Below are 27,968 nucleotides of genomic sequence, written 5' to 3' on the forward strand. Positions count from 1 at the left end.
GGGACGGGGGAGCCTGGTGGGCTGCCATCTATGGGGTTGCACAGAGTCGGACACGACTGAAGCGATGCAGCAGCAGAGTAATGGATTAGGAACTAAATGTTTCCTAAGTTCCATTGTAGCCTCTATATCTTTAATATAGTTACTATTTTTCTTATCAAATGGACTAAGTTTCTTGGTTATTTTCATTGCAATTTTTAGGTATTGGTATGTTTCTTATACAGAAAGCCATGTAGATTGCATGATATCATGAGTGAGTGATCTGTAGATGAAAGAGTAATAAAAAGGAAGCATAGACAATGTGAGGAGACAACATAAGAAGCAAGATATAAGACTACCAATACCTGGCTTTCTCATTGTTAAAAGAATTCCAAAGCAAATTTTGATTGACTTGTTGTTTTTTCATATTAGAATAGCTATTTATTGCATTTCATTTTATGTAATGAAATGAAGTGTGCTACTAACCTTTACCCATTTTTTTCCCCAGTGTGTCCTCTCAAGTGATGACTACGTAGGAAAACTGATACTGTTGATTCTGCCACCATCTTCCATAAAACCAGAAAATAGTCTTCATAACGTATGGCAATTCCTCATTATTGTATTGCAACAGACACTCCCTGTAGATCATAAAAACAGGCTGAGAAGGCTCAAATTTAAAGGGTGATATTGGAGAGAATTGTAACCAGGCATGTGGACTGTTTTCATTGTTGCTATTGGACTGAATCTCAGGAGCTTGAATGATGGAGACATTGTTACACAAAGACGCTCAGGACTTTGTAATGTCAAAGCTTCATTTCATTGCTCCCAGAAGTATTAGTGCATATATTTAAAATTTTCATTTATCACAGGGAAATTTAAAATTGATTCATAAAAAACACAATTTTCAAGATTTCAAAGGATATGGAAAATTTTAAGTGTAACATTTTACTTCTTAAATGCTGTTTTTCCTCCTCTGATTCTCCCACCTCTGTGTTATCTACTTATTGATGAAATTTTGTGCACATCTTGTGGGTTTATTGATCAGTTAACACTCATGGCATTTTGGGGGATCTGTATATACTAGCCACAGATTTTTCTATGCAGTAAGCGTTGTTTATATATAAATTGTAAATTTATCCAACTAATTTGTTGAAATAATTCCAATGAAACTGTGAAGACTAAGGATACCCAAAATTTATAGTTTCGAGTCCAAAGTAAAATAGATTTTCCCCCATTATATAGACAGGATTTCATCAATCTTATCTACAAGTGTTTATGTGGATATATTTCCTAAAACTGTATAAATGTTACATTTTTATTTTTTGGCAATATGATGTTACAAAGAAATTGCCTTTCTTCTGTAACTGTTCAGTCTGTCATCTTCATATATGCTTAATCCTTACAGTCTCTTGCATTATTTCATTTTGCTCTGTTTTTTTTTTTTTCCTTTCATTTGCTCTGTTTTTTTTTTTTTTTCCTTTCATTTTCCTTGGTATATCAATGTCTAAGTGTAGTGCAAATGAAATACCATATTTTATTGCTGTCAATTTACTGTGGTGTTTTGTATTTTGGTTGTGTATTAAAATATAATCATACTATGTTTTATGCCTTTTGAGTTTTGTGTTTTTCTTTAAAGCATGTTTGTATTAGTATCATTTCTTCATCTATGTTTTTTTCCATCAGATGTTTTGCCATTTTATTTCTCTTTCCATTTATCCTTACTTGTGGTTTTAAAGCATTACATATTCAAATTGTTTACCTTGACTTAGGTAGTTACAACTCAACTTCACTTCTACCGTAATCATAGAAATTCTGACATATAATTGGTTGAATTTCTATTTATTTGTCTGCCTTACTTTCTATTGTTACTTTAAAATTACTGATGAATCTTCTATTCCATTGAGCTCTGTCTCATTTCTCTTCTTTTTCAGAATATTCCCTGTCAACACTTGCATTTTTTCTCTCAATTGATGCTTAACATTACTTTACAAGTTGGAAAAAAAAAATGCAGTTTTTATTTCATTTGCAACAATTTAATAGATTAATTAGGAGAGACTAGATCTCTTTAAAATTGAGTCTTCCTGTCAAACAACAAGGTATGTCTTTATATTTTTCTAAAATCAAATTGTTATGTTGGAATACTGCTAGTTTAGCTTTCTTTTTAAAATTCATTCCCAGGCATTTCATAGTTTTGTTAATATAGTGATAGGGATTGCAAAACTAGTTTTTTTCCATATTAATATATGTAAATCAGCTTTAATATTTTTTAAATACAATTTCATTGAAACTCATGATTTTAATTTTTAAGTACTTAAGAGTCATCTTAGGAACTTTTTCTCCTTTTAATTAAGAATTTTTCATCAAATTTAGTGACAGGTTTAATAAAATATATTTTGTTTTCAAGTTGATCATATTTGCCATTTTAATTATTGATTAAGATAACATAACTGAATTTTTCTAAAAATGAAAATCTTTGTATCCAATGAATAGGTGAACTACAATTTGTTTATTTTTATATTATCTCTTTTATAGCCCTATTTATAGCCCCTATTATAGCCATCATTATTTTATTGGCACTTTCTGAGAAGATAGTCCTAAACACAGAACTTTATTTTGTGTTTGCTTTACTAGCTCTGTCAAAACTGTTTAGAGTGTTTTTTCATGTAGACTGGAAAACAGGAAATACTAGCCTTATTTAGTTTTTAATTCTATATTGATATATGACTTTATACCTCCATGAATATTGCAGGGAACTACATAGGCTTTTGTTGTTCGTTTGTGTTTTTAATATTTTCCAACTACTTATGTAAACATCTTTCATCTGCGGTATACAGTTATAAAAAACAGTAAATGTCTATTGATGTGTTATTATCAACTGATAATTTTATACATCTAAAGTGGTATCCAACATTGCATGTAGTTGTCAAAGTCTACTTAATCTCTCATTTGGGACGGGTGTTCAGTTTGCTTGGATTTTCTTGATTTTTAACACTTGGAGAATCTACAAAATACGTGAACCACGCGCATCTGGGTTTGTGTGCTTTTTTTTCTTCCCTTTGAGTTTGAAATTATACACTTTTGGCAAAAATACTATGAAAGTGATGTAGTTCTCAGTTCATCACTGCTGCTGCTGCTAGCTGCTAAGTCACTTCAGTCGTGTCCAACTCTGTGCGACCCCATAGACGGCCTCCCACCAGGCTCCCCCGTCCCTGGGATTCTCCAGGCAAGAACACTGGAGTGGGTTGTGATTTCCTTCTCCAAGGAAATCACTAGGGATCATATAATGTTGACAGTGGGCTTCCCTAGTGGCTCAGTGGTAAAGAATCCACCTGCCAAGCAGGAGACTTGGGTTGCATTCCTGGGTCTGAAAGACCCCCTGGAGGAGGGCATGATACCCCACTCCAGTATTCTTGCTGAAGAAATCCAATGGACAGGAGCCTGGCGGGCTACAGTCCATGGAATCTCAAGAGAGTCGGACGTTCTAACCAACAACAAATGTTAACAGTGCTTTATGACTAGTGATGTAGCTTTACTTACTTAGTGTTGTAATTAATAAGTATCTTTTGTGAAAGATAATGCCAGTACTCTTTATCATACTTTGATATGCTAATTTTAGTGTGTATTGAAGTTTCTTGTCAAATCATAATTTTAAGAAAATCTGTCAAGTCTACATTTTATTTTTATTTATTTATTTAATTTATTTATTTTAATTGGAGGCTAACTACTTTACAATATTGTAGTGGTTCTTACCATACATTGACATGAATCAGCCATGGGTGTACATGTGTCCCCATCCTGAGCACCCCCTCCCACCTCTCTCCCCATCCCATCCTGCTGGGTCATCCCAGTGCACAGCCCTGAGCACCCTGTCTCATGCATCAACCCTGGACCAGCGATCCACTTCACATATGATAATATACACGTTTCAACACTACCCTCTCAAATCATCCCACCCTCGCCTTCTCCCACAGAGTGCAAAAGACTGTTCTTTACATCTGTGTCTCTTTTGCTGTCTTCTTCTCCCACAGAGTGCAAAAGACTGTTCTTTACATCTGTGTCTCTTTTGCTGTCTTCTTCTCCCACAGAGTGCAAAAGACTGTTCTTTACATCTGTGTCTCTTTTGCTGTCTTGCATATAGGGTAATTGTTACTATCTTTCTAAATTCCATATATATGTGTTAGTATACTGTATTGGTGTTTTTCTTTCTGACTGACTTTACTCTGTATAATAGGCTCCAGTTTCATCCACCTCATTAAAACTGATTCAAATGTATTCTTTTTAATAGCTGAGTAATATTTCATTGTGTATACATACCACAACAGTCTTATCCATTCATCTACTATTAGACATCTAGGTTGCTTCCATGTCCTGGATGTTGTAAACAGTGCTGTGATGAACATTGGGGTACATGTGTCTTTCAATTCTGGTTTCCTCTGTGCCTACATTTTATTATGTGAAGTTGTCCAATTGGGAGTTGTCCATTCTCCCCCATTCAGTTTTTCAGTTACTCATTTCTGTGTAGACTCATGGATATTTTCTTTACACTATAGATAAAGATGGGTCTCCACTACACTACTTTTTTTTTTTTTTCCTGAATTGTCCTACATTTGGCCTCTGTCTTTTCAACATGTCCCTATCCTTTCTCTAGTAACAGTATCCAGGTTCATTTTGTTCTTATCTTAACCCCAGTGTGAAACCCACCATTTCTCCTAGGATCCCTGGTTCCTTAAGGGAAATAAAATTTGAGAGCAAGATAAGTATCAGAACTTCATTTTTCTTTTTATGGATTTCTATGTATAAACCACATTTTTTCTGTTGATGAACTTGGATGTTTCCGCTCTTTTACTTTGAATAATAGGGCTAGTAGCTATCCACATTGAACAATGATTCTATGAACACTGGTATAGAAATGTCTGAGTCTGTGTTTTCATATCTTTTGGGTTTTTACTTAGAAATAAAATTGCTAGGAGTCATGGCAATTTCCTGGGTAGCTTTTTGAGAACTATCCAGTTTTTGTTATAAAAAGTTTCAAAGACAGAAGAGAGTGTAATAAACTTTCACATATTTAGCAACTAGAACTAATAGTTATCAGAACATTGCCAAATTTTGAAAATTAGAAATACAGCGATACTTTGGGCCTATGTATGTGTACAGAACACATAACTACAATTTCCTATGCCTAGTATTAACTAGAATCTAATATATTTTAAAATAAATCCTCATGTAAATTTATTAGTTGTTCCAAAGATATCTATCATAGTTGGAAGAAATCTGAATCCAAACTGGGAATGCATTTTTATGTAGGCTACTTTTAGCTTAGTTTGGCAAATTTATTAATTTATTTCAGTTCAGTTCAGTTGCTCAGTCATGTCCGACTCTTTGTGACCCCAGGAATCGCAGCACGCCAGGTCTCCCTGTCCATCACCAACTCCCGGAGTTCATTTCAGACTCATGTCCATTGAGTCAGTGATGCCATCCAGCCATCTCATCCTCCATCGTCCCCTTCTCCTGCTGCTGCCAAACCCTCCCACCATCAGAGTCTTTTCCAATGAGTCAAATCTTCCCATGAGGTGGCCAAAGTATTGGAGTTTAAGCTTTAGCATCAGTCCTTCCAGTGAACACCCAGGACAGATCTCCTTTAGAATGGACTGGTTGGATCTCCTTGAGGTACAAGGGACTCTAAAGAGTCTTCTCCAACACCACAGTTCAAAAGGATCAATTCTTCAGCACTCAGCTTTCTTCACAGTCCAACTCTCACATCGATACGTGAAACACCATAGCCTTGACTAGACGGACCTTTGTTGGCAAAGTAATGTCTCTGCTTTTTAATATGCTGTCTAGGTTGGTCATAACTTTCCTTCCAAGGAGTAAGCGTCTTTTAATTTCATGGCTGCGATCACCATCTGCAGTGATTTTGGAGCCCAAAAAGTAAAGTCTGACACTGTTTCCACTGTTTCCCCATCTATTTCCCATGAAGTGATGGGACCAGATGCCATGATCTTCGTTTTCTGAATGTTGAGCTTTAAGCCAACTTTTTCACTCTCCTCTTTTCACTTTAATCAAGAGGCTCTTTAGTTCCTCTTCACTTTCTGCCATAAGGGTGATCTCATCTGCATATCTGAGGTTACTGATATTTCTCTCAGAAATCTTGATTCCAGCTTGTGCTTCTTCCAGCCCAGCGTTTCTCATGATGTACTCTGCATATAAGTTAAATAAGCAGGGTGACAATATACAACCTTGACATACTCCTTTTCCTATTTGGAACCAGTCTGTTGTTCCATGTCCAGTTCTAACTGTTGCTTCCTGACCTGCATACAAATTTCTCAAGAGGCAGGTCAGGTGGTCTGGTATTCCCATCTCTTTCAGAATTTCCCACAGTTTATTATGATCCACACAGTCAAAGGCTTTGGCATAGTCAATAAAACAGAAATAGATGTTTTTCTGGAACTCTCTTGCTTTTTCAACAATCCAGTGAATGTTGGCAATTTGATCTCTGGTTAAAGCAGCTTAACATCAGGAAGTTCACGATTCACGTATTGCTGCAGCCTGGCTTGGAGAACTTTAAGCATTACTTTACTAGCATGTTGCTGCTAAGTCGCTTCAGTCATGTCCGACTCTGTGCAACCCCATAGATGGCAGCCCACCAGGCTCCCCTGTCCCTGGGATTCTCCAGGCAAGAACACTGGAGTGGGTTGCCATTTCCTTCTCCAATGCATGAAAGTGAAAAGTGAAAGAAGTTGCTCAGTCGTGTCCGACTCCTAGCGACCCCATGGACTGCAACCTACCAAGCTCCTCCGTCCGTGGGATTTTCCAGGCAAGAGTACTGGAGTGGGGTGCCATTGCCTTCTCCGTTACTAGCATGTTAAGTGAGTGCAATTGTGCAGTAGTTTGAGCATTCTTTGGCATTGCCTTTCTTTGGGATTGGAATGAAAACTGACCTTTTCCAGTCCTGTGGCCACTGCTGAGTTTTCCAAATTGGCTGGCATATTAAGTGCAGCACTTTCACAGCATCATCTTTCAGGAGTTGAAATAGCTCAACTGGTATTCCATCACCTCCACTAGCTTTGTTAGTAGTGATGCTTTCTAAGGCCCACTTGACTTCACATTCCAGGATGTCTGGCTCTAGGTGAGTGAGCTTTGTGATTATTTGAGTTTAACCTCAGATTTTTGAGTTGTCTCTTGTTAATGAAAAACACTTAATGAAGTCACTAGTTAAAATACAAAGAGTTTTCTTGCAGTTATGACCATCAGAAGTTGCACCAGCAGGGAGAATGTGGATATTGTGATAATGGGTTTTGATTTTGGAGAGATTTCCATGAAAAGGAATTCATAGAAAACATTATTACCTTTTGGTTGTGCTGTTGTTTTTTTATTTTTAACTCTGTTTATAAATTAGCAGTAAGAAGTTACATTGGAAATGGTATTTCAAAGAATGCATGTGTGGTTGAATGGCATGGAAATAATTTTGAATACAAGATGGGTACCAGGGTCTCAGTAAATGAGCTGAGGAAAGAAAATTACAGTTTCATCATTTTTGTACTTACACCTGGTGTTTGTAGTTAGGAGATAGATTTTTGTAGTTAGGATGATGGAAGTTGTTTTCCATGGAGTACCAGTTAAATCTTGGCATAAAGATGATACCCATCTGTCATGAGGCCTGGCTGCGTGATAACCTGATGTTTATTTTCGTTTGCCATCTCTTCCTCTGTACTCTCCCAGGTGGTGAACATGTGGACAAGAGGATCGTAGATATCTTCTGCAGTGATTCCATCCACAGCACTCAAATGTTGTCATTATTTCCCCCTTTTGGACATTATTGCATCTTTATATCCCAAAGGGCACATCTTTTATATATGTATACTCAGGAATAGAATTGGCATGCTTTTGAGAATTAATTGCCTGAAATGTTGTTTGTACTTCTCTGTGCTCTGAATATATCTTGTGTTTTTCTTTATTGTTGTATTTACATTGTTGCATTTTTTTATCCATGTTTTACTTTACAAGTGTGAGATTTGTGTCTGATAAATGTAATTAATGCAACCCTATGGACACCGTAGTCTTGTCCCAGGTAATAGCCAGGCTTTTACAGTGCCTCCCCTGTGCCAGTTTTGGTATCATTTATAAGATACTTTGTTCCTTATTTGAATCAGAAGCTCACAGTTTTTAGAGGGGTCCCAAACAAGATCTTGTTAAAATATTTGTATTATCTGCAATAGACCTCTCCAGTTTTCCTCTTTATTGAATCTACTAGGTCTCATCTAGAACAGGATCTGATTCTTGATTATAGTTGTCATCTTTCCCATACCTGAATTTAAGATCTTGATCCCATCACAACTCTGGTTGTATAAGGAGAGCCAGATCCTTGTGTTGACATTTTGAGCCATGATAATGCAATCTTGTAGAGAAATAGTTCTATAATTTTCTTGGCTATACTGGCATTTTCTTCTTTGCGACTGGACTAGAAAAAACACGCGAGGTTTTCCTTTAAATCCACGTTACTCTGATGTTCACCTAAGTGGGCTTAATATAGATAGATAGTTGTGTTTACTGAAAGTTTTATCTACTTCTGGAATATCAGATGCACTGTCTTATCAGGGAACTACTAACTGCATTGCCCAACCTCTCTCACTGTACAAGCCTAATACCTAGTGTGTTGAAACTGGGCATCCAAGAATGAAGGGTTATTAAACAACTTAGACTGTAGTCATTTATCCTTCATCCTACATTCCTACTTTGTAGGAGTGATAAGAGTTGACTGTTTGTGGTATAGAGGTCAGTAATTTGTCTATATTTAAGTTTATGTTGAGTTTATTTTACAAGTATGCCATCATTACGGTATTTGTTGTTTTACAACTTTATTTTTTCTTTAATATTTTGCAGAAATTTTCCAAACCAATAGAGTTTATCTGCAGAGTTTCCATTGGCTGTATAAGTACATATTATAATTAATTTTCCATTTCTTCATTTGGAAATGCAGGTCAACTTTGTTTTTATTGTTGCATATAATTCTGTCATGTATATAATTTTATATATAAAAATTGGTCTAATTCTGTGATAGATTTTTAGATGTGGAATTGTTGGACCATCAATTCTGCATATTTTAGTTTTAGTAGATACTGTAAATTTGCTCTGAAATGTTTTCTAGGACAGCAAACATAAATGGAGAAATGGTAGTGCTAATTTCCATAAAAATTGTACATGGTGGATATTATCAGTCCTTTAACATTTTAGCCAGTCTAATAGATGAAAATGGTATTTTTAACTTAAATGTAAATACTAAGTGGCAATGAATAAAAAAAAAATAGTGACAATTCTATTCACAAGAGTTGTCAGAGGTAGAAACCATTGACCTCTTCTAAATGTAGCGCTTTGTGGGGGTTTACAAACTTCCTAAGTATATCTTATACCAGTGTTTATTTTTTCTGAATTTATTTTTGAAATAATTTTACATTTAGAATTGCAGAGATCTATAAAGAACCTCCATATACACATCACCCAGATTTTTTTCTACATTGTTTTGTTCTTTTTCTAGTTTTTCCTCCCTTCATCCCCATCTCTCCTTCCCTGTTTCTTTAACTTTCTACCTGCCCAATTATTGTTCTTATATTAAGAATCCCTTATGAGTAAGTTCCAGATATGTCTAAATAACCCCAAATACTTCAGCATTCACTTTGTAATATCCAGGGCATCCTTTTAAATTAACCTTGGTATGTTTCTCAGAATCATGAAATTGATCAGTAGTACAAATATATTACACTAAGATACAGTCTATATTCAGATTTCACCAGTTCTAAAATGTTTCTTTCTGTAATTTCTCCACCTTTGAGGACCTAGGAAAGGATCCTCTGTTACATTCAAGATGTTCACCTGTTTTCTTGAACTGACTAAGGAGTCCAGGTTCAGATTTGCTATAGATCAATATTCCATATAGATGGTACATTCCCATTGTTCCTCCCTACTTTTGTTTGCTTTGTTAGGCTTCCATAACCTAATCTGGTGTCTGAGCCTGATGGCAAGTGAACTCCAGTCCTCTGTGGTACTGTGTATAGATGACTACAGTGATTATGTTGGCTAAAATCTGTATGTTGCTAAATTCTGTGTTCTCTGTAAGTAACCAAGGAAGTATAAGCAATCTACCAGTCATAATTCCAAGTTTTATGCCAGAATAAAGATATTCTGAGTTTTGAAAAATGGCCTGGTGGAATTTGATGAAATGTTCTTAATCATCCTGAATATGATGAGTTTCAAAATCTGACTCTTGGTCCTGAGGCACAAGTCAGTAATGGAAATGTTACACTGATTTATAAATTGTAAACCAATGCAGTATATTTACAGAGGTATCATTACGTAAGGCATTGGTTAAAATGGTCACATGAGTATTCCCTGCTCTCTATTTCTAACTTTGTACTTAGTCTCTGATGACAGTCTTGTAGCAGAGGCTCAGTAAATGTCCTTATGTTTTAAGGGGAATATGGAAGTGAAGCCAAATTACTGATTGTAAACAAATGAAGTGTGAGCTAAAAGAATGTGCAAAATAAACAGGCAAATGAATTACCATTAAAGAAAATTGTCATCTAAACAAGGAGAAACAATTGAAGACAGTCCAGGGACTAAGGACATTTTGTTATTACTTTAATATAAATATGGGGCTTTCAAACCTATAACAAGAATATCTTGGAAAATTTGAAATCTGCCTGACTAAAACACATCCTCTTCCATTTTTTTTTTTTTTTACCAAATTCATAGATTCAGTCTCAATCTAGCAAAACCTTAAAATTTCATAGAATGAAGGAAGTTTTAAAAAATTAAATAGGAAATGATAACAGGAAAGCATTTTACTATTTAATTATTCTCAGGGATGTTAGCTGTGATACCAAACACTTTTTAATACACGAAGAGTAGTCCCAAAGAGAATTCAGTCTCTGATTTAAAAGTAAATGTAATGTCCTTATCTTGGAGAAGAGGGCAGGGATGCAACATGGCTGGATCTTTTTCATGAGGAAAGGTACCTTTCAGGGTAGCTGCTTGAAAACATGGAATGAAGATACAAAGAAGAATAAACACATGGGTGACCATAGCACACAGGGACTCCTCATTAAAAAGAGGCCCAGTAATTACTTGGAGTCTCCAGTCACAGTGGAGCCTCTTCCTCCCATACGGAGCAGAATGAGTTAGTCTAGGAAAAGTTCAAGAAGATTGTAGCCTCTCAAGTCTCCATATTTCTTGACTTTTACTACTCTCTGATAAATCATTTATGCAGAATTCCATGACTGTGATTCTTGGGGTATTTGGTTTAACAAACATAGGACACTAAGTTAATTTCAAGGCAAACTATATAATTGGTTGAAGATACTGCCTCCACATTTATTTGGCCATTTAAGATATCCTTGGGAATTCATCATAGAGGATTATAAAACAAATCCTGTTGTCTTTATTTAAAATTTTTCCATAATTAAGTCAATATTTATTTTCAAGAATTATAGACTCTAAAAATTTCTTCCCATAATGCCTCATTTAGCATTTTTCAAGATAGAATGTTCTCACATAGTCCTTGAGGCAAGAGTCATTGCATGGTTCAGTAGCTGTATTTTATTAATAGTTAATACCAACTGCTTTTGTCTTTCAGACGTTTTAAATTCTGACTTCTACAGTACTTAAGTTTTCTGTATTTTTATGTATTCAAGCAAGGTAGATAGCATGAAGATCACTGTGGTGAAAAAAATGGAAATAAGAAAGCAAATTACATGGTTATTTTAATAATCACGTGAAAGGTGGTGTGCTAGGCTTGTTGACATGGAAGTGTTGAGAATTACTGAGATTTAGGATGTGTTTTGAAAGTGTTGATAAAATATTGAATGATTCTGGGTGGGATCAGAAGAGAATTCAAATAGGAGAAATAAGATCAGGGCCTTAGCACCTGAGTGAATACCATTTACTATTCTAGAGAATATTGGGTTTCTTAGAATGCATGATAAGAAAGAGATATATTTTGCCAGCCTTTTATTAATCCCACAGATTAAGGTACTGGTTTTTATGGTAGAAATAGTACTCTGGGGCTTAGGGGGGAATTGGGGATTGAGATGTTACTTTGGATTAATCAATACAAGATTGTTACTTATGGCCACAGGGAAGGAGGAGATCTAGGCATGAAGTATATGTAAGAATAGGAATGTATTCACCTGAAGACTGTGCCTTGTATGTGCTAGCATTTAGATATTGAGTTAATCAGGGCCATCCAATAAAGGAGATTGTCAGCAGTGGCTAGGGTCATTGAAGACCAAAAGATTGTATTGTCCATGAAGAGAAACAAAGATTGAATTTGTAAAAGGAATACTGGGGATAGCAGTTAGCTTTGCATGGCACTGTAAGGCACAGTTAAGTTTGGAAATGAGAAGATCACTGATTTTTACTAAAAGTGCTATATGGAAAGGGAAAGGTAAATAGTACTTTTAATATTGTCAAGGCCAATTCAAAGGATCCCCCTGAGTCAACAATTTGCCCTGTAATTCCAGTGTCAGTCTGGTACAGACACATGGTGATATCTTGTGAATTGGTTGCTTGAATCATGATAAAGTAAGGATGTATGTCAGTTGTACAGGCTGAGATCCCTTCAGAATTCCACATTATATACATGTAGAACTGATTGTCTTCATTACAAGCCATCAGTATTACCGTAATAACCTTCATGCAACTGTATGCTTGCAGTTCCGCTTGTGTCTATCTGTTCCTGTATCCTTTAGCCATGGAAGAATGTCTCATCAAGGCAAGGCTGTGCAGTAGTTTCAGAGATTTTGACTTTTGTGAGATACTGAGAAAAGACTGTTGGAAAAAGGAATAATGGGTGAGGGGCCAAGTGAATAAAAGATGGTGCTAGGAATCAAGGAAGCAAAGTCAGATGGGATGTAGAGAAGGTAAAATTTTGAAGGGAAAGGCTACAAGGCCAAGGTTAAGGTGTCCTGAATCCACATTTTAGATGATAGTTCTAGAGCAGCAGTCCCCAGCCATTTTTGGCACCAGGGACCTATTCATGGCCGACAGTTTTTCCATGGACCAGGGTTGGAGGGACGGTTTCAGGATGATTTCAAGTGCTTTACATTTATTGTACACTTTATTTCTAATCTAATGTTGATTCCAATCTGACAGGAAGTACTAGTCCAGAGGTTGGGTACTCCTGTTCTAGAGGATAGTAAGTATTAGTAACGTCATTAATGTCGAGGAGCAGACAGGACTATGGATGATGATCTTTCCCAATTGAATCTGGAATATTTCCAGAAATTTATTGTATTACTAACTAGTGGTTTGGAAATGAGTCTGAAATTTTTTGGCCCAAACTATCTAAATTGCTACCATTTAATATAAAGCATGCTTTATTAGGTCTCTTAACATTTCAGTTACTAGATTTTGTTTTATTGTTGTGTCTGCTTAAATAGACTAGAAATAATGAGCTCCTTTTGACAGGGATGTTTTCCTATTAATATTTTGCTTTCCATTTATTATCTCATAGAGTCTACCATATAACAGGTGTATAATTGTAACTGTGGTATTTAAAATACTTTAGTGCTTGGATGAATGAAAGTTTGATGATTTAGCCAGTCACTTAAAGGGCAAGGAAAGTAAGAGTTTATAGAGACCCCCACATGAGGCAGCTCTTTGAGAATGTTTTTGGGAGTTTGGTAGTGATGGATGAGAAATCATAGATACTGTATCTTATGCTGAGTTGGAATGCACAAGTACAGATTTAATATTAGGGAATCAAGGATTTGCTGAATTAGACTTTATGTTGAAAATTGCAGGTTGAGTTATAAATCTCCATTCATTGTTATGGAGTAGTATGATGCAGCCTTTTGTTTTTTTCCTTTCTGCTTCTGTAGCATGTAGCAAGAGGTATCCTGTTTTTTTCCTACCATGTTCTCTCAAACAAAAACAATCCAAATCTTACAAATAAGAAGCTGTATAGATAGTAGACTTTTTCCTCTGGATAGGATCAACATATGTTGTAATATTGCTTCTTTTAAGCAGTATATGATATCCCTAAAAGTATTCATTTTCTCTGTAACATAAACTTTTCTAGTTTTAAAGTTTCCTTGAAAGTGAGAAGCTGATCTTGAAAAGGGACTGTGAACAGATCAATACTAAGACATTAAATTGTGGCATGTAGTCTGTTATTGATGGTTTTCAGTCATGAGAAGGAACAACACAGTACGGTCTATGTGGCTGATTTCAGTGAGAACTTTTTTTATATTTATGTCTTTGAACTTCCTAACTTTAAAAAGTCCTTCCCTTTTGTATCTGTATGCCTGAAGTGTTATGGGTGTTTTCTCCAAGTATGATAGTTATATTCATCTCTGTGACCCAGTTCATTTGTTTAGTGTTGAAATTTGAGGAGTGCTGAACAAATGTATACAGACTATTGATGGGCAGGGAAGAAAAATCTTTGTCTTCAATAAGAGACTGAGAAAGATAATAAAGAAAAGAAAATGGGAATTGTATGTGAGCTTTTTGCCACATTGCTGTTAGGTTCACAGAGTCCAAAAGAATAAGAAAATTCACCTTTATGGTGATTGTGAAGATGGGGAAAATGCCCTGTCAGCAGCGATCTGACCAAGTTGTCAGAGACTGTTGGTCTCTAAAAGGACACCAAAACAGGAGATTTCCCTCCTCCTCTTACTTTCCTTTTGACTTAATCAGCTGTTCTGAGTAGGTTTAAGAATTCTTCTGACCTTATTACCTTCAGAAAAAGTATTGCTGTTGATTTACTTTGGAATAGCAATAGTAATTAAATTGTCTAGTTGATGCATAGTTACTGACATTTATAATGTGAATTCATAATTCCTACCCATATCCCCTTCTCTTAGTGGATAAAGTGCTGTTTGGAGAGAGTATCAGAATGGATCATGATAAAATGGTAAGTTGGGCATGAGAATGCTGTTGAATGGCACTCAGATCTGAAGTATCTCAGGATTGTTCAGTGTGCCTTAATGTAAATAGCTGCATGTATTGAGTCCTATTTGCTTTAGCTTGCCAATTTACTCTTAAATTTGTAATTGTATCCTTATGAATACACATACCAATTCAGATTTATTTTATGTCTTATGCTGTCTCTTTTTCCTGAAATGTATACAATGAGCTCCTACTTGACAGGGATTTTTTTCTATCACTTTGTCTTCTCCTGTAATGTTGGAAAATAAGAGTTTAATTGGTTTGTGACATAAACACATTTATGAAGGAATGAGTGAAGGGGGTCACAAAAATGAGAGACTATAACAGTAAAGAAGTGATAGTGTTATTTTAGATAGACGTGATGCTATTTGAGTTATTTGGCAGTCTCTTGTGTTTGACAGTGTTGAAAGAACATAGAATTTAATGATTTTTTTTGAGATGTAGGCATACAGATAGTAACTCTTTCAGTCTATTTTAAAATAAGTAATAGCAAAACCCATAAAAATAGCCAAATTGGGGAAATTAGAAAAGGATCACTCTCTGGATCCTCCCTCTTATGTTGGTTCCATGTGAATGTTCCATAAATTTCAGTTAACCGTGACTTCCACTTTGTTAACCCTTTTGAATTTGAATAGGAAAGGACAGGGAGAAGGCAGTGGCAACCAACTCCAGTACTCTTGCCTGGAAACTCCCATGGACGGAGGAGCCTGGTGGGCTGCAGTCCATGGGGTCGCTGAGGGTCTGACATGACTAAGTGATTTCACTTTGACTTTTCACTTTCATGCATTGGAGAAGGAAATGGCAACCCACTCCAGTGTTCTTGCCTGGAGAATCCCAGGGACGGGGGAGCCTGATGGGCTGCTGTCTCTGGGGTCGCACAGAGTCAGACACGACTGAAGTGACTTAGCAGCAGCAGCAAGAAAGGACAGAGGAGCAGCACTAGGACTGATAGGAGTATAAGTCTGTCTTCAGGTTTATTGATATTTAGGGAAATGATGTCAGTGGACCAGGAAATGCTCTCTGTTGCCTGTAGAATCATAAGGGCTTAGTTGTGCTAGTTGCTACTACTTTTGTTTGATATTGTTTAAGAAATCTATATTCCTGAAGTTTTTCCCAACTTTATGGAGTTGTAATTGACAATTGAAATGGTAAGTGATATTTAATATGATTTGATATATGTATACAACATAAAAGTATTCCCCCATTGAGTTAATCAGAACACCATTACCTAACATACTTTTTTTTATATTTGTGTGTGAGAGAGCATTTAAATTTTACTGTCTTCATGAATTTTAATTGTACAATGAATAGGGCATTGCCTGCTATAATCACCATGTTATACATTAACTTCTCAGACTTTATTGTTCCAATTGGAAGTTTGTACATTTTACCAATGTTCACTATTTCTCCCACCCCTAAGTCCCCAACAACCACTGTATTCTGTTTCTATGAGTTTGACTTTATTCTTTTTCAGATTTCATATATAAATGAAACCATGAGTGATTTGGCTTTCTGTCTGGCTTATATCACTTATATCACTTAGTCCTCCAGATTCATACACATTGTAACATATGACAAGAATTTCTTCTTTCTTAAGGGTCAGTAATATTGCATCAAATATGTGTGTATATATACACACATATATATACATACATACCTGTATTTTCTTTATCCGTTCAAGTCATTGAACAACTTAGGTTGTTTGCATACCTTGGCTATTGTGAATAATGATGCTATAAACATAGTATAGATAACTCTTTGAGATTATATTTTGTGAAATTTTATGTGAATTTTTTTTCCTTTGGCTATATACCCAAAAGTGGCATTATTAGGTGATATGACAGTTACATTTTTAATTTCTTGAGGAACCTCCATATTATTTTTCATGCTGGTTATACCAGTTTACATGCCTACCAGTAAGTAGTATCAATATAAGGATTCCCTTTTCTCTGTATCCTTGCCCACTTTTTGTTATTTCTTGTCTTTTTGATAATAGACGTAACTCCTAATAGGTGTGGGATGATTGTGCTTTTGATTGTGCATTTTCCTCATGATTAAAGATGTGGAACACCTTTTTATATACTCATTGGCTATTTTTATTATGTCTTTGGAAGAAATATCTACTTACATCCTTCATTTTAAAATTGTTATTATATTTTTGCTCTTCAGTTCTATGACTTCCATGTATATTTGGAATATCAACCCCTTATTGGATATGTGGTTTGCAAATATTTTGTATTATTTTATAGATTGCCTTTCACTTTGTTGATTTTTTTCGTTGTTGAGCAGAAACTTGTAGTTGGATGTAGTCTCACTTGTTTTGTTTAGTTTTGCTTTTGTTGTATTTGCTTTTGGTATCAAATAAATATTACTGCCAAGGAATCTACCTTCTATGTTTTCTTCTAGGAGAATTATGATTTCAGATCTTATATTCAGGTCTTTAATCCATCTAGAGTTGATATTTGTATATTACCTGTGACTGTCCAGTAGTCCCAATTTACTGACATGACTGTCCTTTACATGGTGTGTATTCTGGGCTCACGATGAATAAAATTCAACAGTGGGCATCCATGTGTTACTCCTGATAGAAGAAAAGCTTTTAGCATTTCACTGTTAGGAATGATGTTTGCTGTGGACTTGTCTTTTATGGCCTTTATTATATTGAAGTACATTCCCTTTGTACCTTGAGGTGTAGTGTTTGTTTGAGATCTTTTTTTTCCCTTGATGTAGGTGTTTATCACAATAAGTGTCCTTCTTATAACTATTTTTGCTACATTCCATAAGCTTTGGTATATTATGTTTCCATTTTGTTTGTGTCATGATTTTTTTGATGTCTCTTTTGAATTGTTCACAGTTGTTCAGCAGCACATGACTTAATATATATTTTAAGAATTTTTCAATTTCAGTTTTGTAGTTTCATATCATTGTGATCAGAAAAGATGCATGAAATGATTCAATTTTTAATTATTAATACTTATTTTGTGACCTTGCTTATGATTTATCCTAGATAATTTTCTATGGATTCTTGAGAAGAATGTTTATTCTCAGTTCAGTTCAGTTCAGTTCAGTGGCTCAGTCGTGTCCGACTCTTTGCGACCCCATGAATCGCAGCACGCCAGGCCTCCCTGTCCATCACCAACTCCCGGAGTTCACTCAGACTCACGTCCATCGAGTCAGTGATGCCATCCAGCCATCTCATCCTCTGTCGTCCTCTTCTCCTCCTGCCCCCAATCCCTCCCAGCATCAGAGTCTTTTCCAATGAGTCAGCTCAGGTGGCCAAACTACTGGAGTTTCAGCTTTAGCATCATTCCCTCCAAAGAAATCCCAGGGCTGATCTCCTTCAGAATAGACTGGTTGGATCTCCTTGCAGTCCAAGGGACTCTCAAGAGTCATCTCCAACACCACACTTCAAAAGCATCAATTCTTCGGCGCTCAGCCTTCTTCACAGTCCAACTCTCACATCCATACATGACCACAGGAAAAACCATAGCCTTGACTAGATGAACCTTTGTTGGCAAAGTAATGTCTCTGCTTTTGAATATGCTATCTACGTTGGTCATAACTTTCCTTCCAAGGAGTAAGCGTCTTTTAATTCCATGGCTGCAGTCACCATCTGCAGTGATTTTGGAGCCCCAAAAGTAAAGTCTGACACTGTTTCCACTGTTTCCCCATCTATTTCCCATGAAGTGATGGTACCTGATGCCATGATCTTCGTTTTCTGAATGCTGAGCTTTAAGCCAACTTTTTCACTCTCCTCTTTTCACTTTAATCAAGAGGCTTTTTAGTTCCTCTTCACTTTCTGCCATAAGGGTGGTGTCATCTGCATATCTGAGGTTATTGATATTTCTCCCAGCAATCTTGATTCCAGCTTGTGTTTCTTCCAGTCCAGCATTTCTCATGATGTACTCTGCATAGAAGTTAAATAAGCAGGGTGACAATGTACAACCTTGCTGTACTCCTTTTCTTATTTGGAACCAGTCTGTTGTTCCATGTCCAGTTCTAACTGTTGCTTCCTGACCTGCATACAGATTTCTCAAGAGGCAGATCAGGTGGTCTGGTATTCCCATCTTTTTCAGAATTTTCCACAGTTTATTGTGATGTTTATTCTAGTACTGTTAAAAGGAATGTTCTAATGTTCTATAAATATCTACGAAAGTTCATCTGATCTAATGTGTTGTTCAGTTTTTAACTCCTGTCTGACTCTTTGCGACCCAATGAACTGCAGCACACCAGGGTTCCCTGTCCTTCACTATCTCCCAGAGTTTGCTCAAATTAATGTCCATTGAGTCACTGATGTCATCCAACCACCTCATCCTCTGTCACCCCCTTCTCCTCTTGCTTTCAGTCTTTCCCAGCATCAGGGTCTTTTCCGATGGTTGGCTCTTCACATCAGGTAGCCAAAGTATTGGAGCTTCAGCATCAGTCCTTCCAAGGAATATTCAGGGTTGATTTCCCTTAGAATTGACTGATTTGATCTCCTTGCAGTCCAAGGATCTCTTAAGAGTCATCTCCAGCACCATAATTCAGAAACATCAATTTCTTAGTGTTCAAGCCTTCTTACGGTCCAACTCTCATATCCATACATGAATTCTGGAAAAACTATAGCTTTGACTATGCAAACCTTTGTCAGCAAAGAGATGTCTCTGCTTTTTAATATGCTGTCTAGGTTTGTTATATCTTTTCTTGCATGGCTGCAGTTACCATCTGCAGTGATTTTGGAGCCCAAGAAAATAAGTCTGTCACTGTTTCCACTTTTCCCCCCATCTATTTGGCATGAAGTGATGGGACCAGATGCCATTATCTTAGCATTTTGAATGTTGAATTTTAAGCCAACTTTTCACTCTCCTCTTTCACCTTCATCAAGAGGCTCTTTAGTTCCTCTTCACTTTCTACCATTAGAGTGGTATCATCTGCCCATCTGAGATTGTTGATATTGCTCCCCATCATCTTGATTTCCAGCTTGTGGTTCATCCAGCCTGGCATTTTGCACGAAATTCTCTGCATATAAGTTAAATAAGCAGGGTGACAGTGTACAGCCTTGACATACCCCTTTCCCAATTTTGAACCAGTCTCATTGTTCCATATTTGATTCTAAGTGTTGCTTCTTGACCTGCATATAGGTAAGATGATCTGGTATTCCTGTTTGTTGTGATCCAGGTAGTCAAAGGTTTCAGCATAGTTAATGAAGCATAAATAGATATGTTTTTAGACTCCGCTTGCTTTGTCTATTATCCAGTGGATGTTGGCAATTGGATCTCTGGTTCCTCTGCCTTTTCTACATTCAGCATGTACACCTGGAGTTTCTTGGTTCACATACTGTTGAAACCTAGCTTGAAGGATTTTTGAGCATGACCTTGCTAGCATGTAAATGAGCAAAATTGTGCAGTAGTTTAAACATTCTTTGGTATTACCTTTCTTTGAAATTGGAATGAAACTTGCTTTTCCAATCTTGTGTAAGGCCTAATATGTAAGGTCTAGTATAAGTCTAATGTTCTTTTTTAGTGATTATTTCCATCTGGATGATCTATCCATTGTTGAGAGTGGGATATTGAAGTTCATTGCTATTATTGTATTGCTGTGTAATTTTCCTTTCAGATTTGTTAGTATTAGCTTTATGTATTTACATGCTTTCCAGGTGGTGCTAGTGGTTAAAAAAAAAAAAAAAAAAACCCACCTGTAGTGCAAGAGACACTGGAGATGCAAGCTCGATCCCCTTGAGGAGGAAATGGCAACCCACTCCAGTATTTTTGCCTGGAAAATCCATGGACAGAGGAGTCTGATGGGTATAGTTCATGCGTTTGCAAAGAGTTGGACACAACTGAGTGACTGAGCATGTACTCATACATTTAGGTGTTCCTATGTTGGGGTTGAAATATTTGCAATTGTTATATCCTCTTGATGCATTGACCTTGTATGTAGTGACCTTATTTTTCTCTTCTTACAGCTTTTGGCTTAAAGTCTCTTCTGTATGATATGAGTACAGCTATTCTTTGTTAGTTTTTTTTTTTTTTTGCATAAAATATATTTTTATATCCCTTTGTTTTCATTTTATGGAAGTTCTTTAAAGCTTAGGTGAGTCTCCTGTAGTCAGTATGTAGTTGGGTATTTTTTTAAATCCATCTAGCCAGTTTTTCATGGCAGACACTTGAGGGACAGACCCCAATAACACCTAGGTCTTTTTTTTTTTTTGGCCACGTCTCGAGGCATGTGGGATCTTAGTTCCCCAACCAGGGATTGAGCCTGTGTCCCGTACATTGGAAGCTTAGAGTCTTAACCGTGGACTGCCAGGAATGTCCCCTCCCCTAGCTTTTGATTGGAAAATTTATCTATTTACATTGAAAATAATTGTTCATAAGTTTGGACTTATTATTGCCATTTTTGTTAATTGTTTTCTGGCTGTTTTGTAGTTCCTTTGTTCCTTTCCCACTGTCTTGGTCTGTTTCTTTGTGATTTGATAATTTTTTGTAGTACAGTATTCTTTGATTCCTTTCTCTCTATCTTTTTGTGTATTTAGTATAGTCTTTTGTTGTAACCATGAAGTTTATATAAAATATCTTTTATGTACAATAGTGTAAGTTGATAATATCTTCAAATGCCTACCCCTTCATGTTACGTTTTTGATGTCACAGTTTGCATCTTTTTACATTGTGAATCCAATAACAAATTATTTTATTATAGTTACTTTAAAGTTCTGTTCTTTAACCTTTATTCTAGAGTTAAAAGTGATTTACCCATTACCATTGCAACAAAAGAGTAATCTGATTTTAACTGAATGTTTATCTTTACTGGTGAGCTTTATAAACTTTTGTATGTCTTCCTTCTAATTAACATTCTTCCATTACAGCTTGAAGAACACCCATTAACATTTCATATAAGATTGATTTAGTAGCGATGAACTCATTTAGCTTTTGTTTGCCTGGAAAACTCTTTATTTCCCATTTAATTCTGAGGAAGTAATTTGCTGAATAGAGTATTATTGGTGGTTTTTTCCTTTGCTCAATTGGAATGTATCACCCCCTACCCTTCTGCCTTTCAAGTTTTTTGCAGAAATGTTTCTTGATAGTGATAAGGGGTTTCTCTTGTACATAACTTATTTTCTCATGCAGCTTTTGAGATTCTCACCTAATCTTTAGCATTTGACAATTTCATTATGTGTCTTGGTGTGATCTCTTTGAATTCTCATTTTTTCTTCCTTTTTGGGGGTGGAAGTTATTTTCTGGGATTCCTGAATCTGGATGTGACTTTTTTCCCTAGATTAGGGAAGTTTTCAGCCATTATTTCTTTGAATAGCACTTGTTCTCCTTTCTCTCGATATTCTTCTGGGACCTCTGTGCATGCCAAGTCACTTCAGTCATGTCTGACTCTTTGTGATCCTGTGAACCATAGACCCTCAGGTTCCTTTTTCCATGGGATTCTCCGGGCAAGAATACTGGAGTAGGTTGCCATTTCCTTCTCCAGGGGATCTTCCTGACCCAAGGATTGAGCCTGCAGTGGGCAGGTTCTTTACCACTAGTGTCACCTGAGACATCTGTAACGCATATAGTTTGCTAGTATCCCGTAAGTCCTTAATGCTATTTTCACTTTTTAATTCTTTCTTTTGACTTATCTGAGTGGATGAATTCCACTTCACTGTCTTTTAAGTTTTCCTGATTCTTCCTTTCACTTGATCCAGTCTGCTGTTGAACTCTCCTATTGCATTTTTTAGTTTGGTTGTATTCTTTGGCTCTGTGATTTCTGTGTAGTACCTGTAAAAATTTTCCTGTGTGTTAGTTAAAATTCTTATTTTGTTCATACATTTCTCTCTTGTTTTTGGTAAGCATCTTTATGATCGTTACTTTGAACTCTCTCTCAGGAAAATCACTTACCTTCATTGTTAGTAAGATCTCTTTCTAGTTTCTGTTGTTCTTTTATTTCAGATGTTTTCCTGTATCTCCTCATTTTTCTTGGCTCTCTATGTTGTTTCTGTGCCCCACTCCAATATTCTTGCCTGGAGAACCTCATGGGCAGAGGAGCCTGAAGGGCTGCAGTCCATGGGATCACAAAGAGTCAGACACGACTGAGCAACTACACCACCACCATGTTGTTGACTATTTGGGTTTGTTTGTTGTTGTTTTTTTTCTTAATATAAATTTTAAAATTATTTGTTGTAGTTCTACCAAAAAAATCCCATTGATATTTAGATAGGAATTGCATTATATCTGCAGATTGCCTTGAGTACTGTGGTCATTTTAACGACATTAATTCTTCTAATCCAAGAATGCAGTGTATCTTTCTATCTTTAACAGTGTGCAGATAAAACCCTTTCAGGGAAAGGTTGGGAGATGAGTGACTTTGCTTACTGCTTTTGCACTGAGCCTAAGGGAAAGCCAGCTAGGAATTGCCCCTTTGTTTTCTACAGTCTGTGGAATTTGTGAATGGAACACCCTTTAGCTATATGACTGATTGTCTTGAGACCTATTTCTTGAGTAGAACCTACAAAATCTTGGGTATAGACATAGGTAAAAGGTCCTTCCAGGGAGATACTAGGAACTTAGAGCCCTGTGGAGTGGGGAGGAGTGGTGTCCACTTCCACATTCTCTGAGAGGATCACAGCCAGCCCCTAGTACCTGCTAAGTTAGAAGACCAACCTTCAGGCAGCAGCTTTTAAAGTAAATGTTAGTGTTAGTCACTCAGTCATGCCTGACTCTTTGTGACCCCATGTACTGCAGCCTACCAGGCTCTTTTGTCCATGGGATTTTCCAGGCAAGATCCCCTGGAGAAGGAAATGGCAGCACACTCTTTAAAGCAAGCAGATACTCTTAGAGGGGAAAACTGAAATGTGCAATTTTGTTTGTTCCCCCTGTGCTGATAGCTGGGATGATAGTCTTGGTGAGTGCTTGCATACTTGTTAAGAACTGTTTCTTTGTTTGCTATACTGTTTTGTCTCATTTACACAAGCTCCAATGGTTTTTAGAGCAAGGGATTTTGTGAATCCGTCCCTCCTGTGAGTCTTAACTCACAAGACTAATTTCCTTTCGGATGGACTGGTTGGATCTCCTTGCAGTCCGAGGGACTCTAAATAGCCTTCTCCAACACCACTGTTGGTAGATCAGCCCTTTGGTTTTCAGGGAGAAGCTAGAAGTTGGGACGTCTTTCCTGATGGTAAGGCACTATGCTGAGGGTGGGGTTGATGCCAAGAATGTGGAAGGAAAGACTTCCCTACCTGTTTTGATGTATTTTCTCATTTGTCCTACTTTCTGAAAGTTTTTGAGTCTCTTTCAGAATAAATTGTTCTGTGTATAGCTGTACATTTTGTGTGTCTGTATGAGGAGGGGAGCTCTGGCACCTCCTTTGTCACCATCTTGTTATTTCTGAATTTCTAAAGTTTTGGATCTTTTCAGTCAAAATTTTTACCTTTGCTTTAATATTGTTTTTGAAATGTGAAGTACTTAATAATTTAATCTTAATAATTTCGCCTTGGATAAGCAGTTTAGTCACTCAGTCATGTTCAACTCTTTGAAACCCCGTGGACTGCAGCATACCAGTCTTCCCTGTCCATCACCAATTCCCAGAGCTTGCTCAAACTCATGTCCATTGAATCAGTGATGTCATCCAACCATCTCATCCTCGTTATTGCCTTCTCCTGCCTTCAATCTTTCCTGCATCAGGTTCTTTTCCAATGAATCAGTCCTTTGCATCAAGTGGCCAAAGTATAGGAGTTTCAGCTTTGGCATTAGTCCTTCCAATGAACATTCAGGACTGATTTCCTTTAGGATGGACTGGTTTGATCTCCTTGCAGTCCAAGGGATTCTCAAGAGTCTTCTCCAACACCGCAGTTGAAAAGCATCAGTTCTTTGGTTCTCCGCTTTCATTATAGTCCACTTCTCACATGTATACGTGACTACTGGAAAAACCATAGCTTTGACTAACGGACCTTTGTTGGCAAAGTAACGTCTCTGCTTTTTAATATGCTGTCTAGGTTGGTCATAGCTTTTCTTCCAAGGAGCAGGCATCTTTTAATTTCATGGCTGCCATCACCATCTGCAGTGATGACTCCTTTTATTCTTCAAAGATATTTTATTGTATGGATTTCTGATTTTCATTATGATCAATGAATATATTCTATATCAGTTGAGTTATTTTAAATATCTTTGGCCTGATACATGGTTTATCTTGGTGAATATGCCACAGACACTTTTAAAAAGTGCATTTATTCTGAAGTTGTTGACTGTAGTGTTTTATAAATATCCATTGGGTTTAAGTGGTTGATAGTATTGTTCATATCTATGATTGATATTGTGCTTTATTCTGTAAATTACTGAAAAGGTAGAGTTTAAAGTCATCAATTGTGATTAGATTTGTCTGTTAGTCCCCTTTATTTCTGTCAGTTTCATTTCAGGTAAATTATAACTTTATTAGTCATACAAACTTCTGTGATTATGTCTTCTTTATAAATTGACCCTCTTATATTTTGAAATGTCCCTATCTTTGGTACATTATTGAAAATTAATATAACTGCTATAGCTCTCTTTTGCTTTCTGTTAGGATGGTGTTATCTTTTTATCTTTCAACCTATAACTTTATGTATAAAATATTGTCATTAGATGGTGTATAGTTGTTTAGTATGTTTTAACCATTGATGGAGTGTTTATTCAATGTTCATTTAATATATTTATTGAAAAAGTGGAAAAAAGTCCACCTCTTTTATTGTTTCTTTGTTAAGTGTGTACTCCCTGTCAGTGTCTATCTTCTGCTTTCTATTCTTCTTTCTCATCTCTGCCTTCCTTTTAATTTTTTTTTCAGAATTCCTTTTTAGCTATACTTTTTTTTTTAGTGGTTTTCTAGGGAATACTATATATATTTGTTTTAACCTTTTAAGACTATTAAATCATTTCCCATAAAAAGAAGAATCTTGGAAATATACATATCTATTTACCTAGTCTTTACCCCTTGTATGCTAGGGTTGCCATATATACTACAAGTGATATAGGCAATGGAATAATTGTTTTAAATAGATACATTTATTTTTAAGAATTTAAAAGGGAAAATATTTCATAATTACCTATATATTAACCAGTTTTAATCCTTTTCATTCTGTTCTGAAGATCCATGTCTACTTCAGTTATCATTATTTATCTTCCCAAAGAACTTTATTTAGTACCAGTACTAGTGATAATTTTTCTTAGTTTTCTTTTATCTGACACTGTCTCCTTTTTAGTCCTTTTTATTGAGGAATATAGTTACTTAATATAGAATTATGATTTTACTCCCCCCCCCCAGTATGTTAAAGATATATTCCATAGTTTTCTGGGCTTCATTGAAATAAAAAACGTTTGGGAGTAGTTAGTATAGAAAGTAGTTGAAGCAAAAGTTCAGGCTAGCAAAGCAGGATGTGATTGTTACTTTTCAAAGGGTGCTTATGAAGAGTTCTTAACTAAACAGTTTGTTTTATGTGTTTTTCTCTGTGTCCTTTGACAATTTTGAATAAATGAGCTTCTTTTGACAGGGGTTTGTTTTATTTATATTGTTTTCTTACCCAGAAAGTCATACAGAAAATAATTATTCTATATTTTTAATGGCTAAGTTTGCTTTCATGATATTTACAATAAATTAAGTTAGAGAGTAAATGAATGACTTTGTTAGAAAAGCAGAAGTAAAAAGATTGGAATATTTTAATTAATTCATAATATTACCACTGGTCAAGACATAGAGGTATGGAATATTTCGTGAATTTTGTTGCGTTATAAATATTTGATATGAGTTCTCTTAACACAGAATTGATTCGTCTCTTGAAATAACATTTCTTAATTGAAGATAAATGGGAAATATACCTTACAACCTCTGAATTTAGGGAATATGAAATTAACCTTCCAAATATATGTGTTTGATTTGAATGGCATATTTTTTCACTTTTACATAATTGTCTCATGTCAACTCCCATGATAATCATACAGGAGAGAGGAAACTGTTGTAGTTTTTGCATTGTTTTTAAAACATACTACCATCCTTGATCTTATGAGAAATTTAGAAATAATATTCGTGGACATGGAAGATAAATAAATTTCTCTTGAAACAGAAATGCTCAGTTTTGAGAAACACTTTAGTGTTGTAATGTCTTTTATTAGTGATTCTCAAGTTCTACCGCATTTTACTCTATCATAAATCTGTCATCTATCCATAGATCTATCCTCTATCACTTTATCTTCCATAATTTATCTGTGTGTCTCTATCATCTGTCTAGCTTATTAATACATAAGTTATCATTCAGATTCCATTACTGATCATTTTTCTTTTGTGTGTCATCTATCCATCCATCCTGCTATTAAATATAATAGGAAGAAGAGCATGGCAATGGAAAAACAAGGGCTTTACCTCCCGTGTGAAAGGACAGTGATGACAGTGGTCTCTGAGGTGATGATGTATAAGGAGAAAACAAGAGAGCATGAGGACAAAGGGCCATTAAATTCAGGGACTCATCTAGCAGGAACTCTTGACTTATTACTATGTTCAAATTTGGAAAATCAGAGTAGAGCTGCCTCCATTCTGTGCCAGCTTTCATGAGAAAATTTAGTCTAAATATGGTAACTGCCTTCTCAGTCCACTTATGCTCCAGTGTCTTAAAACTAAGTTTTAATTATATGAAGTTACTACCTCAATGTACATTAAAGTAGACCATGGATTGGTAAGCCTTTTCTGTAAAGGGTGAAATAACAAGCAATTTCAGTTTTGTAGGATGTGTGATCTCTGTTGCAGCTGATCTGTTCTGCTCTTGCAGTGTAAAAGCAGGCAAACACAGTATGTAGTTGAATGAGTGTGGCTGTGTTTCGGTAAAACCTTGTTTACAACAGCAGGCTTTGTGCTTCAGTACCACATCCTGAACTAAAGCATTGGCTAAACCAGAACCTGGAAAATAATCAGATTAACCCCAGTACATGGTAAATATATCTGAAAATTATTTTTCCATTTTACTTTCATGAAAATTATTATTAATAATTCTGCTAAATCTCATTCACAGGAGAGTGCTCTAAGTGAATACTATATGCCATCATAACCTAAGCAATGTAAAACCAATG

General features: G+C 36.0%; 1 protein-coding gene across 3 annotated transcripts in view; it reads left to right on the top strand.

Moving 5' to 3' along the window:
- The window catches only part of LOC109575459 (uncharacterized), a 234,718-nt gene that overhangs the window by 18,210 nt on the left and 188,540 nt on the right, over positions 1–27,968 (top strand). The window contains exons 5-6 of one of the 3 annotated variants that reach the window (XM_070775956.1): positions 485–2,072; positions 14,832–14,881. In XM_070775956.1, the coding sequence (XP_070632057.1) occupies positions 14,864–14,881 (18 nt within the window). In that variant the 5' untranslated portion in view covers positions 485–2,072; positions 14,832–14,863. Of the gene's footprint in view, positions 1–484; position 27,968 lie in introns of all 3 variants that reach the window. The other 2 variants (XM_070775957.1, XM_070775958.1) reach the window with 2 other exon arrangements.

Source organism: Bos indicus, chromosome 21 (genome assembly GCF_029378745.1).
Source record: "Bos indicus isolate NIAB-ARS_2022 breed Sahiwal x Tharparkar chromosome 21, NIAB-ARS_B.indTharparkar_mat_pri_1.0, whole genome shotgun sequence".
NCBI classification, from domain to species: Eukaryota; Metazoa; Chordata; class Mammalia; order Artiodactyla; family Bovidae; genus Bos; species Bos indicus.